Source organism: Tubulanus polymorphus, chromosome 1 (assembly GCF_964204645.1).
Source record: "Tubulanus polymorphus chromosome 1, tnTubPoly1.2, whole genome shotgun sequence".
NCBI lineage: Eukaryota > Metazoa > Nemertea > Palaeonemertea > Tubulaniformes > Tubulanidae > Tubulanus > Tubulanus polymorphus.
In genome coordinates, this window is record NC_134025.1 from 30,957,216 (window position 1) to 30,970,690 (window position 13,475).

Below are 13,475 nucleotides of genomic sequence, written 5' to 3' on the forward strand. Positions count from 1 at the left end.
GATACTTATTCAGGTTTTAATGATTGTTTCCATTAGCGCCCGAATAACGAATAGTAAATATACCTTCTCGTCTGAGCAGATCGATATTATTGATCGTTTCATAGTCAGTTTGTATTTGATCAGTTAATGAAAATGTGTACAATAACCTAGCTACAGAGATCACGATCACAAATTAAAGACACACCTTTTTACCATAGCTTATTCTAAAGTACTCTTTTATGTTTAACTGTTGTTTTACCATTTTATGATTCATGCATCTTATTTTGTAGGACAAGAGCTTTTAATATGGAATTATGGCCATCAATTATCATCATTATCATTATCATTGTCGTTGTCATTGTCATTGTCATTGTCACCATCTTTGAAATTGAATTTGATCGGAAAATTTTGGTAAAATCTATTCAAATTTTTCTAAGATGCGAATTAAAAAAACATTTTCATTTTGACAATGACAATGAATCGTTCCCGATGATTCGCCACTATAATCACCCATCCAAATGTCTATATATATATTTCCAGGCCCAGTATCTAAAAAATCGAAGATGTTGGCTTCGTGGGAAGTGGCGTTAATTTTGATAAGTCTATCGTTGATCGTGGCGTTTGTGATCGGAGCTATCTGTAGATTCGGCGGAATTCGTAATCTCACTTCCTGTTTCGCGTCAGATGAAGAAAAAGCTGTATTGACGAAAAATGATCACCATGGCAATGGCTACATGGTAAGATACACGTCTCGATCCGGTTCGGGTTGTTTTCATTTATTTTTTTCGCTAAGAAAATATTTCAATGGGTTCTTTAAATGTGATCTGATGTTTATTTTAGAGTGTGGTTTATTTGCAGCCGGTTTCAGAGTCAGGGTCCAGTTCCGCAATTATGATTAAATTAGTTAAGTTTGTCTCTTGAAAATTAACTAATTTCAACTCTATTCGCAACTGTGGAACTGGATTCAGGAGTTGTTGCACTCTGTAATATTCTGACTGCAGAAACTCATTCTAATTCACATCATTAATGTCATTCACTTCTTTCGACACAGCGCAGATAAACGTCACCCGTATGCGAATGCTGAAAGCGTAACAAGCGAGATGACAGTTTATTGAAATCCTTTCAAGTTTTTCCTATTAATCATCGCGGTGGAAAGTGACATTTCAACTGGGTTCGTCTGAGCTCGTTTATCTTTTTTTCAGGTTGGATCTGATTCGGATTTTAAATTAGACAGTTCGGGAAAGTTCGTCGAATACGATACCGTTAAAGCCGATATGAACAATATGGATTTGAACGCGACGACTCAAGTCGTATATCAACAACAACAACAACAACCGACACCGCCGCCCTATCGGCAGCAACAAGAACAACCTCAACAACAGGTAATACCGTATAACATGTCCAATTTTTTGTTTTTTCAGTACAAATCTAACAAAAGAATTTTGTCGAATCTTTCTTTCCAGCAATATGAACAGATGGGTACTCAACAGCCTGGTAATGAATTTGTCACGCCCCCTGGTGTCTCAAACGTTCAGCAACAAGACGCTGAACTGACGGACAGCGCAAAAAGTAGCCCAGTTTCATTCGGTAAGTCAGATAATAATCATAATAATAATAATAATGATGATAATCTATTTCAGAATGGTGCAACAAGGGAAGGGAGTCTCCGGGACTCGAGGGAGGCCTCCGGGTGCGTGATGAAAATCCCGACGCATCTGAATTATCTATAATTACATATTCCTTACGGGAACCAGGAATATGAGACTCGAATACCGGCAAGAAAATGTCAGGAGAAAATCATTGTTATTAGATTAGCAAATAATGAGGTTGTGTTATGTCAGACTGTGTGGTGTATACGTGCTGAGACTGACACTCCTCATCGGAGCAGATTCAATTCACATCTATCTGAATCAGAAATGATTTCATTTCTGGAACCAGTAAACCGAATAAAACTAGATAAACCGTATATAAACTTGTCACATCTATAGTTAATCAGTTTACGTGTCCCCGAGTCACGATATATACTGGAAATAGCACGGCTCGGTTCCGTAACGATTTGAGCTAGAAATTTGTACATTTCGATCCGCAGTTCCATAATGAGTTAGAATAATTATGACTAGTCAAACTCAACTCATCACGACTCGGGGTTTTAAACTCTGTTACGAAGTTTCTTGCTCGAAATTTGTCCTTAGAGTTTAATAATGAACTGATCTTATACTAAGAACTTTGTAACTGAGTGCTCTTCTCTCTCCCCTCTCCTCTCTCCTCTCTCCTCTCTCCTCTCTCCTCTCTCCTCTCTCCTCTCTCCCCTCTCCCCTCTCCTCTCTCCTCTCTCCTCTCTACTCTCTCCTCTCTCCTCTCTCCTCTCTCCTCTCTCCTCTCTCCTCTCTCCTCTCTCCTCTCTCCTCTCTCCTCTCCTCTCTCCTCTCTCCTCTCTCCTCTCTCCTCTCTCCTCTCTCCTCTCTCCTCTCTCCTCTCTCCTCTCTCCCCTCTCCTCCCTCCTCCCTCCTCCCTCCTCCCTCCTCCCTCCTCCCTCCTCCCTCCTCCCTCCTCCCTCCTCTCTTCGCACAACTGTGGACTTATTTCAATAAATCCCTCAAATTGATTTAAAGTACAATTTGTTTTAGTTGATGTCACTCTAGAAATCTGTTGTATGAAATCAGAATTTCGTTTCAGTTTCAGAAGTTGAGGAATATAAACTACAGCGAGCTGTTTCATGTGATAGTTTAGCATCAGATACATCGGTAATGGAATTACAACCTGATATATCACCTATAGGACAATTAGAAATAGGACTCGAATATGATAGGTAGGTTTGTAAATGAATCCACCCGGATAAAGCAATGTTCAAGTTGAAATTGTGATACAAATTTGAAGATGTTTTTTGTCTATGCAATATTGGACATTTCATTTAAGATCATAATATCCGCGATTTTGTGATAAAACGTTTAAGTCTCACAATGGACTGAAAGGTTTATTGAAACTATAAAAATATTTCTGGTAGGTGCGAAGATTATCTGTCAGTCTGTTATTGGACAGTTTGTGAGTTTTTTAATTACTGAATTGCTCTCAGTTTCCATGCGACAAACATCGTGTTTTGTTTGTATTGAGCTCGAGTAGACAAGAAGAATCTCTTTAAAAAGATTGTTTTTATCCATTCGCGTAATACAAACGTAAACTGATAGTTTAATGGGAAATTGAGGCAAAGTATCGGTTTACAGTTCGCGACGTCAGACGTATTCATCTGACGTATAGTAATACCCGTGATCGAAACGCTCCTTCCGCAAGTTAGACGTCCATAATTCCCTTTCGATTTTCAAGTCTACAAGTCAAATTTTAACCATTGAAACTGTGGAACGGAATGTTTTGGTTTGAAGATATTTCGAAGGATATTGCTCTAAATTCAGTTCTACAGATATCGGTCACGATATCGGTAAAGTTTGATTGAGTTCAGATTACATGCATGTTCATGTGGATTGTTTACACAACACATTTTGACAAAGAACACGTGGAACTGGATCCTGAGTATTACGTATAGGATTAAACATGTATGAAATTCGTTGCAATGTTTCAGAGAAGTTTCAGAACTTGTAGTGAGTATAATACAAGCTAAAGATCTACAACAGAACGAATATACAGGTCCTATTGACTCATATGTGAGAGTGATTTTACAACCAAACGAAACTAAAGGACACACGAAGGTAAAATAACTTATTTCAGTTTACATTAAACGAGTGACTGTCTAATTCAATTGCGGAAAACCTTAACTACGTAAGAACTATAACAATTAAGAAAGCACTATGGATATTTTGACGATAATGTATGTAGAGAATTCCACAATGATAACAAAAAAGGGATTCTCTATAGAATTAGGAAATTTTGGGCCGAAAAACTACGAGAGCAGTGACGTTTAGACTACGAGGTAATGCTACTAGAAGTACAAAATAAATTTATTAAACCTTCAAAGGGCCTGGGACTGGTATCATTTTTAACCCGGGGGTTAGCTCAATTGAAAATGAATTGAGTTAGCCCCGGGTTAAAGTTAATACCAGTCTATAAAACCGGCCCCATGTGTTTTACACGTTTATACTAACTTGACACCAGATTAACGCGGCTTCTCTAGAACTCTTACTAAAAACAGGTTGTAAATTGTAAATTCACTGGTATTCTGCTGGGGTGGATCGGTGGATCGGTGGATCCCTGAATCACAGGGGTGGATCCCTGAAAATCCCCCCATGTCTAATCCTGAATCCGTCCCTGAATCGGTCTCTTGTAACCGGTCAATTTTATTTTGTTGTTGTTTTCCTCGTTTCAGATACAGAAGAAAACGTCGAATCCACTTTATAAAGAACGATTCCTCTTCAATGTCGACTCTTTAGAACTGGATCGAAAAACGGTGGCGTTTCAAGTATTCTCGTGTGATAAATACGCTCGTCATAAAGTCATAGGCGAAACTGAGATCAGAATGTGCGACCTTGACCTCTATCAACCGATTAGAATATGGATGAGTTTAAGAGATATTGATGAGGTAAAATATTGTCCAAGCACAGTTGCTCCAGTCGTGGCTTAGGAGTTAATTTTGGTTCTACAACCAATCTAACAACTTAAGACCAGTCGAAGCTCATTTTGGTTCTATGGCCAATCTAACAACTTAAGACCAGTCGAAGCTCATTTTGGTTCTATGGCCAATCTAACAACTTAAGACCAGTCGAAGCTCATTTTGGTTCTACAACCAATCTAACAACTTAAGACCAGTCGAAGCTCATTTTGGTTCTATGGCCAATCTAACAACTTAAGACCAGTCGAAGCTCATTTTGGTTCTATAAGCGATCTAACAACTTAAGACCACGTTTGTGCTTAAGTCACGACTGAAATATCTAAACTTTCTTATAAATAATTCAGTAGAAGGTCTGGTTTAAAATGGTTTTGACAGCATTTTTACATTTTTGGCTGAATTAATTGTGGGATTTCTCTCGTTATCATCATACACGGATATATTGTGTATCTTGGTTTCGATTGTATTTGAAAACCGTGTATTTTTTTCTATTTCCATGTATAGAAACCGGCTGAACTGGGAGAACTGATGTTCTCTTTAAGTTATCTTCCCACGGCTGAACGATTAACTGTTGTTGTCGTTAAAGGACGTAATTTTAAATGGACAGAAATGAAACGTTGCGGAGGTAACAAAAAATTCAAATACTAAGCTTGGGCCCTGTTTCACGAAAAAGTTTAAGCCTAAAACGATTGAATTGTTGTCCTCATTGAAAACATGTAGTAACCAATGGTAATTACACCAAAAGTTTGAGTTTAACTTTTTGTGAAGCCGAGCCCCAGTGCTCCAGTTGCACAGTCGTCTGACTCGAGTCCTAAAGGTCATCTTAAATGATAGGACTGGTCGACTATAGAGGCCTTGCAGCTATGAGCTTGTTTGACTCCGCCATATTGCGTGGTCAAACACGATTAATGATACATATTTGACCATAGTTTGTAAATCCTCTGATAATGATTTGTGGTTATGTAAGGCAAGTCAACATTTGAGACCGGGCAAATAAAGTATTATACCGTACCTATTTACAACCTGGAGGTTTAATCTGATTTGGTTTTGACCGTTGGAACTACGTAGCTCTAGAAACGAAACCCAAATATTTCTTCATGAAATTGTGAGCCTAGGGGGCGCTGGCTATGTTCACATCATGCTATGTAATGTTTCTATAAATGTTTTTCAGATTCGATGGTGAAAGTTTTTCTGCTTCAAAACGGTCGAAAAATCAGTAAAAAACGAACGTCTTTAAAACGAGATGAAGCGAATCCAGTGTTTAATGAGGCGATGATATTCTCGGTACCACCCAACGCGTTACAGGTTTGTATCGGAGTCATCCACCCTCCCTTTCATTGTGCCTGGGAGTCATCTCGTGTTTGTCGGAGTCATCCCTCTTTTCTCTTCTTGAGTGTCGGAGTCATCCCTCCCTTATCTCTTCTAGTGTATCGGAGGCCTCCCTCCTCTCTCATCTCGCTCAGTAACATGTTAACCGTCAACCACTAACTGGGGTATAGTGTGTTTTTTTTTACTATTTCAGACTGTCCAGTTGAGATTCACTATAGCCGAACAGATACCCGACGGTAGAACGCCCTCTGTCGGACATGTTATTGTCGGCGCTAGTACAGCCGGAACTGAACTTTCACATTGGAATCAAATGATGACGTCATTACGGAAGCCAGTATCGATGTGGCATAATTTAATACGTCACCGATAGAGGTCGCTTTATTTAACCATTGTATATTACGACACTTTTTGCTTCAGTAGTAGAAGAGCCCGATATCATCAGTCCCAGATGCGCCCCACGCCCATTGGTCCAATGTACCCACGCCCAGTGGTGCCATGCGTCCCACATCCATGGGTCCCTTGTCCTATCAGACTAAACACCTTCATCAGCCCAGCCCCACCGGTATATTGTATCTAGTTAAACCCACCGCAAGCGCTCGACAAAAATCAATCCTATCGCATCGTGATACTTATCACAAATAATCAGGTGATAACCTTGATCCAACTTTATTTCATATTTATCGTCAGAACCCTCTATACCTAACACGAGTGCGGTCTGAGTATCACAAACCACGATCATTTATATATATATATACCTCTAAAAACAGAGATTTTATTTTAATATTTTTAATACTTTTCTTTAAATTAAAAATTGTTCCAATGATTACTCTATATTTGCATTGATCTCTATTTGATATCATTCAACATTAGACTTATATTGTATTATTTGTATCGTATTAGAGTTATGTTAAATATAAATCAGGATTTCGATCGTGTATTGAAAATACTTACTTAAATCGGGTATAGAATATTTTAGATCAGCCTCATATTGTCAGTGTGACGTTACTCCTGGTCCAGGCTTATTGATAATTCTGATTCAGTTGTGATAAAAGGTGCTTTTAATTCATTATTAATCAATTAACTGTTTAAAACTGATTGTTATACGTATAATGTATTGTAAATAAAGCCTTGTGAATTGACGTCGCACGTTGTGAGTTTTGGTGCCCAGGTTCACAAAACCAAATTATGATTAGTCGCTAATGACGACGACCTTATCGTTTTTTGACGAATTCAACGATCAGTTGTAATTGTAGTTTCGTGTAACTGGGCCCGACGAATAGTTTATATAGTAATGTACGAATTGTTTGGCCTCGAAGACCCACCGACCGAATCAATATAATATAAAATATCATAATATATATCACTTCTTTAGATCATTTTTCCTTCGCATTTCATCGTAACACAATAAAAAGAAAAATCGTGGTTTCTTTATCTAACGAATTATTGAAATTGTCAAAGTTTGAGCAATAAAACATCGAATACCCAATTAATACAAAACAGTTGTTATAGATTTATTTGTAGATGATGTTAGTGGTTTGTCGTTCGGTTGTTTCTTTAGGCGGAATTAGCTCACAGTTCGCTTCTCCATAATACATTACAATGTCAACTTCATGAACTAAGAATTCAAATTTCTGACCCGTTTTTGATTTATAGCATTCATAGAATCATCACACATTGAGAAGATCATTATCAATCACTTGTGTGGAGTTTGTCACGATTTTCTTTATACAGTTTTGACATTTTTGATAAATTCCTAGGTTCTGGAACGTGCGACAGATGCCTTGTCACTGTCACAACTGTTTTATTCACTTTATCTCGAATATTGTCACATATCATCAGACAGATAGAAATCTAAATATGTTTTCCAGAAGAAGATCGGTTTTCATCGTTATTTTACTGTTTGGATTGTATCAAATAATGTTCTATGAAAACATACCCGTCATCAGTGTGAACAAACCGTTCCAGACATATTACAAAAATGCAGAAATTCCGAGATATTTAGACAATTTTATGCGAACGGGATTGAATACGGAGGAAAGATCAGAATTTGAATCGTTGTTAAAAGATTTTATGATGTTAGCGAAAGAAAATAATTTAACGTTTATGATATCTGACGGTTCGCTGTTAGGGGCGTATAGACATCACGGTATGATTCCCTGGGACGACGATTTCGATATCATGTTTCCAAAACTGCAACGCGGTAAAATATTAGAACTGTTTAAAGGAAAATATAGAAATTCGAATCTTTCGTTGTGGAGCTCGAATATCGTTGATATGCAATGGAAGATTTTCCGCGCGGGAAAACCGTTTATTGGAGAGTCGACAAAATGGTCTTATCCGTTTATAGATATGTTTCATTACAGCGAATTTAAAGGTATCATCAGGTGTAAACAATTTCAATTCAAATCTGCAGATATTTTTCCGCTCGCTAAAGTTCCATTTATGGGATCGTGGCTTCCGGCGCCAGGAAAATGGGGCAAATACTTGAATATCGTTTATGGAAAAAACCTGATGACGAAGTGTTCAAATTTGTGGTATCTGCATCGAATTGAAAAACACAACTCTGATGAATTAGTGACTGTATCGTGTGAAAATTTGCAGAGATTTGTTCCGTTCGTGAGTAGGTCGTGTTCATCGACTGGTGTAATTACCGAGACATTAAAAATCGGTAACAAACGTTTACATGTGTGGAGCTATACAGCTGGAATCGACGGAGCTCCAGTTGATTCCTGTACTTTATATCCGTAATTCACAACTTGCGAATTTTCTTGTTAAGTAGAACTAGGACGAAACTTATTGATGCACAAAAATAATTCAGTATGAAGCGGAAATGTATTATTAGTATCTGTATTCGATTGTCAATTTTGTTGTTTTTAGATCGCTTTCAGTAGACAATTGTGGGACTGGATCCTGACTTGAGAAACGGGTCCAGAAACTAGACCCATGGTTTCTAATAGTAGGCTCAAGCAAAAGTAAGCACTCTTCAGCAATTTTGTTGTTCAATTTGTCTCCGGACCCAGTTCCACAGTGGGTTTGATTCTCCTTGGGCCCAGTTCTACAGTTGGTTAATTGATTCTCTCTGGACCCAGTTCTACAGTTGTGTTTAATTTGACTCTAAATCCAGTACAGTTATGTGGGTTTAATTTGATTCTGGGTCCAGTTCCATTGTGTGGGCTTCATGTCGATTGTAACAATTTTTCAAGAGTCCAGAATACAAATAACCGAAAAAAAAACATATTTAAGGCAATAGTTTCTAATCGTAAAAATCACTTGAAATGAGATAATAGGTGTCATTAACATAAATAATTAACTGACGATAATTGATAGAGGGTTGATAGAAAATATAGACATATAATCTCACATATTGAGGTTTCTAGAACAACTAGTCTGAAACACAAATCAGTTTCATCGCAACTTCAAATGAGGTAAGTTTTCAATACTGCAGACATGCATATATAAATCTTGGTTCATTGAATCATGGCCTCGAAAACGAATCAAAGAACTTCTAATCATTGATTGATAGCTGCTATTGTTATAGTGAATAGTCACGTGCATAGAGTCGCCACGCCTGACTGGTCACCAGTCTACAGACTGACCAGACAAACTTACGGAGTCATAGTAACTCTATGGTCTAGCGGTAGACACTCTGGGTTTACAGCTGGGAAGCCTTGGTTCGAGTCCCAACAGACCTATTTAAAGTTCTAATCGACCATTAGTTATTTTGTGTAAAGGTTTTTTTGACAAACTAACGAAACTCTTCTGTAATTCAGCGGTTAGAGCGTCCACTACCTTTTTTTGGAGTGAAGGAAAGCTATTGATGTGTCTTATGTTAGTCGAAATTCTCAAACTATCAAAAAGCATCAGGTTTCAGCAACCAGTGTCGGTGCCAATGGGAACTCGAGTTGAACTATATTTTCACTGATCCGGAATCGACTGAAACAAATATCATCTTGACCCGATTCTTGTTATCAGATACCTTCCAAAAATGGGACACATCCGTTTCGGAACATTCTGGGTCAGAGATTGAAATAAACTGTTGTCTCATCTTTCTATCATCTATCTCTCTCTCCCTGTTTCTAACAGACACAGCACTTCAGTATATAGGTACTGGTAATCATGGAGACCATCAATATTCTTCTCGTTGTCTTAGTAACAACTGCATTGTTTGGATGTTGTTTGAGGTAGGCAAAATTATTCTTGAATAATGTTTAAAAACGTCATTTATCATTTCACGTAGATTTCGCCGAAATCTATATAATATATAATATCATTTTTAGTCAAGCTATTTTTGATGATTTGATGGAAAATTACGATAAGTTACAATCACCGCATAAAGGTAGGGAAAATATCGGTATATTTGCGAAATAGAAAATTGCGATCCTTTTTTCAATGGGCCCGCAAAACGGGCCAATTTTTTCAATGGGCCAGCAAAATCTTTGAAATGACGTTTTAGCCCAACTTTAAGCAGGGTTTCTGCTGAAAAATGCATCAATTTAATATTACAGATAGGTCAACCAACGTTCAAATAGGAATCTATATCAACAGTTTCTATGCAATTAACGAACAAACAATGGTAGGGACCGCCCTTTTAACTGTCAATCAAAACAAATCGCGTTAAAATAATCAACATTAGTAAGTTTAATTGGACTCGTTTTAGGACTATACATTGAATCTCTATTTGAGACGTTCTTGGGTTGATCCGAGACTGAAGTTCACACCTAGAGATGGGAAAGATATGATCAAGTTACCGCATTCGGCGTTAGAGAAAATCTGGACGCCGGATACATTTTTCCGGAATGAGAAATCTGGAAAATGGCACGACATAACGGTGCCTAATGTTTTACTGAGATTGTATTCCGATGGAAAGATTTGGTACGCTGTAAAGTGAGTATAATATGCGTCATACCTAAATCATGATGGTTTAACAGTTTCAACAGAAAATCTTTTGAAATCACTAATTAGAATTATTAATTGACTCAGAGAGTTGTGACAATATTGTCCATGATTTCTATTGACTAGAAAATACTTATAGTGTAACTGACACTTTTTTGAATTTCAAATTACGATGTATTCTGGGTTCAGTTCCACAGTTAAATTTTTTTACTCTGAGTTAATTCATTGAAAATGAAGTAACTTTATCTCTGAGTTAACTCTAACTCACAACTGTGGAACTGGGTCCTGTTGATATGCACTCATCTTAAACCGTTGTATTAAAGAATGTTTAGTTTCTGCGCAATTTGTGACATTAACCGTATAAGGAGTCTATATGTTCGATATCGCAGTTTCACAATTCAGTTGAAATTGACTCCATAATATCAAAACATTTACAGTTATCTAATTCCAATTCTAGAGTCAGCGATCTGAAAACTGTGATCCTAGAATAACTAATAGATTTATGATTCGGCTTGAAATTTCAGGTTGACCGTTACGTTGAGTTGCGCAATGAGGCTTCAGAAATTCCCATTTGATACACAAACATGTCCGGTCCTTATTGAATCATGTGAGTTCATCTACGACTCAGTTCCACAGTTCTAGTGTTGAAAAATCACATTTTTAACCTTTCTGTAGAACTGGAACTGAGTCCTGGGCCCAGTTTCACGAGTAAAACTAAAATTTTGGTGTAATTGCCATTTACTTCATGTTTTCAATGAGGACAACAATTCAAACTTAACCGTTTTAGGCTCTTTTGCGAAACTGGGTCCTGCTCTACAGATTTAAGTTTATAATTTTTATTGTTAAAACGTATTCTGAATTAAGGTTGATATAAATGTTCGCGGCTGTTTTAGGAAGAAGGTATTCATTTTTGTTTTATAGTCGGACACACAATGGACACCTATCAAATGGTTTGGATGGACAAACCTGTATCGAAAGATGAAAGTTTACAGTTCCCTCAATTCTCATTGGTTCGAATAGATCATCTTGACTGTAGCCAGAATTACACAACGGGTCCGAGTTGTAATCCTCTTAATCTGTTATAATCCTCTGTTATAATCGTCTTCATGAAGAACGGATTCAAGCGGTTTTATATGGTGGCCGATTCGGGCAATAAACACATTTTCTGTAACGCTAGATTATAAGGCACGATAAAACATTGAACGTTGGCCCATTTTTGTCTTGAGTCGCGCAAAAAAAACAATACAAATCTTATAGTATGGCCCGAATCAGCCACCATAGTTTTACTGAGATCAACATCCTTAACATCGTATATAACTTTATATGTTCAATTTCTTTCCGTTTCTATAACTATTTGCTGATATCTGATATTTCAGGGGCGTACCCGTGTCTACAAATTAACTTCCAACTGAGACGCGATTACGGTTACTATATTCTGCAAGTGTTCATTCCCAGTATAATGCTGGTGATACTATCCTGGTTCGCATTCTGGTTGAAACCTGACGGCGTGACGGCTCGAGTTTTAATCGGATTGTTCACAGTTTTAACGATGACTACTCAAAGTACCGGAGTTAGAACAGCTCTTCCTAAAGTCTCCTATATTAAAGCTATAGATCTGTGGATGATGATGTGTTTGTTGTTTGTGTTCTTTGCGATGATCGAAAGCGCACTTGTCGCCTTCCTTTCAACTGTCAAATCGCAATCAGATTCTGGAAATGACATTCAGTTATCAGAGGTAAAATCAGCACTAGATAATCAATATTTTAGCCAAACTCGGTCGCCATCAGCCGAGTCGTCACATTACTGAAATCGTCCTTGTTTTTTTACCCAAATTTGGATTTGCCAAATCAATTTACTAAGTGTAAAGTCATCATTTGGATTAAGTCTTCGACAAAATGACCGTCACAACTACAGGACTCAAAGAGTGTATTTCGTAAAAACAATCTAGTATGAAAAACAAAAGATTTTTCTCGATTTCTAACCGTGAATGTTATACACTATATTTCAGTTGAAGGACGGTAAACAGGAACAGCAGTCTGATGATAGCCGACAACGATTGAAAATCGCTAAAAAGATTGATTTCTTCAGTCGTATTCTGTTTCCTGTGTTGTTCTTATTGTTCGTCATCATCTACTTTGCCGTCTACTAATAATTACACACAGTGTAATCGCTACACGTAATTTGTAATCGCGCGTGTAATCGCTACAATGTGTAATACGGCGCACCGGGTAAACTCGGTTACCTGCTATTTTAATGGTTCTATGTATCAATGCCTATTTGATTAACGCTGCTCGAATGTATTCGGCTTTTTATAATCGCAATTTACAAAATAAACATCGATTCTTATAAACATATTAACTCTTAATGTGTTGAATTCTGAATCGGTTCGTGAACAATCAGCTATATAGTGGGAAATGGTTGTAACACTTGTGGTGTTGTGATTCGGCAGCGAAGTTGCACTTTAAGTCAAACTTGGATATAAAACCAGTATAAAAGCTAATCTAACACTTAAGACCAAGTCTTATGATAAGAAAGCAAGAATGCGAGATTTAAGACCCGTTTATGGACCTGGGGACCGACCCGTTTATGGACCTGGGGCCTTGACTTTGCCGAGGGTCTGTCTTGACACAACTCTATGCCGCCGGAGAACATTATTTCATGCCACCAAGGTTCATCATTGACTCGAGACATTATTTCTAAAGGTCCATGAAACGTATCA

At 37.6% G+C, this 13,475-nt stretch overlaps 3 protein-coding genes across 3 annotated transcripts; all 3 read left to right on the forward strand.

The window, feature by feature from the left end:
* Positions 1–527: 527 nt before the first annotated feature.
* LOC141898151 (synaptotagmin-12-like) lies at positions 528–7,276 on the forward strand. Its single transcript, XM_074783991.1, has 8 exons — positions 528–716; positions 1,182–1,361; positions 2,643–2,788; positions 3,554–3,680; positions 4,295–4,507; positions 5,039–5,159; positions 5,706–5,839; positions 6,057–7,276. The coding sequence occupies exons 1-8, from the start codon at positions 543–545 to the stop codon at positions 6,231–6,233; spliced, it is 1,272 nt and encodes a 423-aa protein (XP_074640092.1). The 5' UTR covers positions 528–542; the 3' UTR covers positions 6,234–7,276.
* A 504-nt stretch (positions 7,277–7,780) lies between these two features.
* Positions 7,781–8,611, forward strand: LOC141915529 (uncharacterized). Its single transcript, XM_074807098.1, has one exon. It carries the CDS (start codon positions 7,781–7,783, stop codon positions 8,609–8,611), a length of 831 nt encoding a protein of 276 aa, XP_074663199.1.
* Positions 8,612–9,921: 1,310 nt separating this feature from the next.
* LOC141898153 (glycine receptor subunit alpha-2-like) lies at positions 9,922–13,091 on the forward strand. Its single transcript, XM_074783994.1, has 8 exons — positions 9,922–10,044; positions 10,141–10,199; positions 10,369–10,436; positions 10,521–10,747; positions 11,281–11,363; positions 11,678–11,809; positions 12,133–12,491; positions 12,765–13,091. Exons 1-8 carry the CDS (start codon positions 9,980–9,982, stop codon positions 12,903–12,905), a joined length of 1,134 nt encoding a protein of 377 aa, XP_074640095.1. The 5' UTR covers positions 9,922–9,979; the 3' UTR covers positions 12,906–13,091.
* Positions 13,092–13,475: the final 384 nt, after the last annotated feature.

Excerpts from the sequence above, each read along its gene's own strand:
- LOC141898151 (XM_074783991.1), top strand. The coding sequence starts at position 543 with ATGTTGGCTTCGTGGGAAGTGGCGTTAATTTTGATAAGTCTATCGTTG. Across the intron at positions 717-1,181 it reads ACCATGGCAATGGCTACATG|GTTGGATCTGATTCGGATTT; the intron begins GTAAGATACACG and ends TCTTTTTTTCAG. Across the intron at positions 1,362-2,642 it reads AAGAACAACCTCAACAACAG|AATTTCGTTTCAGTTTCAGA; the intron begins GTAATACCGTAT and ends GTATGAAATCAG.
- LOC141915529 (XM_074807098.1), top strand. The coding sequence starts at position 7,781 with ATGTTCTATGAAAACATACCCGTCATCAGTGTGAACAAACCGTTCCAG.
- LOC141898153 (XM_074783994.1), top strand. The coding sequence starts at position 9,980 with ATGGAGACCATCAATATTCTTCTCGTTGTCTTAGTAACAACTGCATTG. Across the intron at positions 10,045-10,140 it reads TTGTTTGGATGTTGTTTGAG|TCAAGCTATTTTTGATGATT; the intron begins GTAGGCAAAATT and ends TATCATTTTTAG. Across the intron at positions 11,364-11,677 it reads TCCGGTCCTTATTGAATCAT|TCGGACACACAATGGACACC; the intron begins GTGAGTTCATCT and ends TTTGTTTTATAG.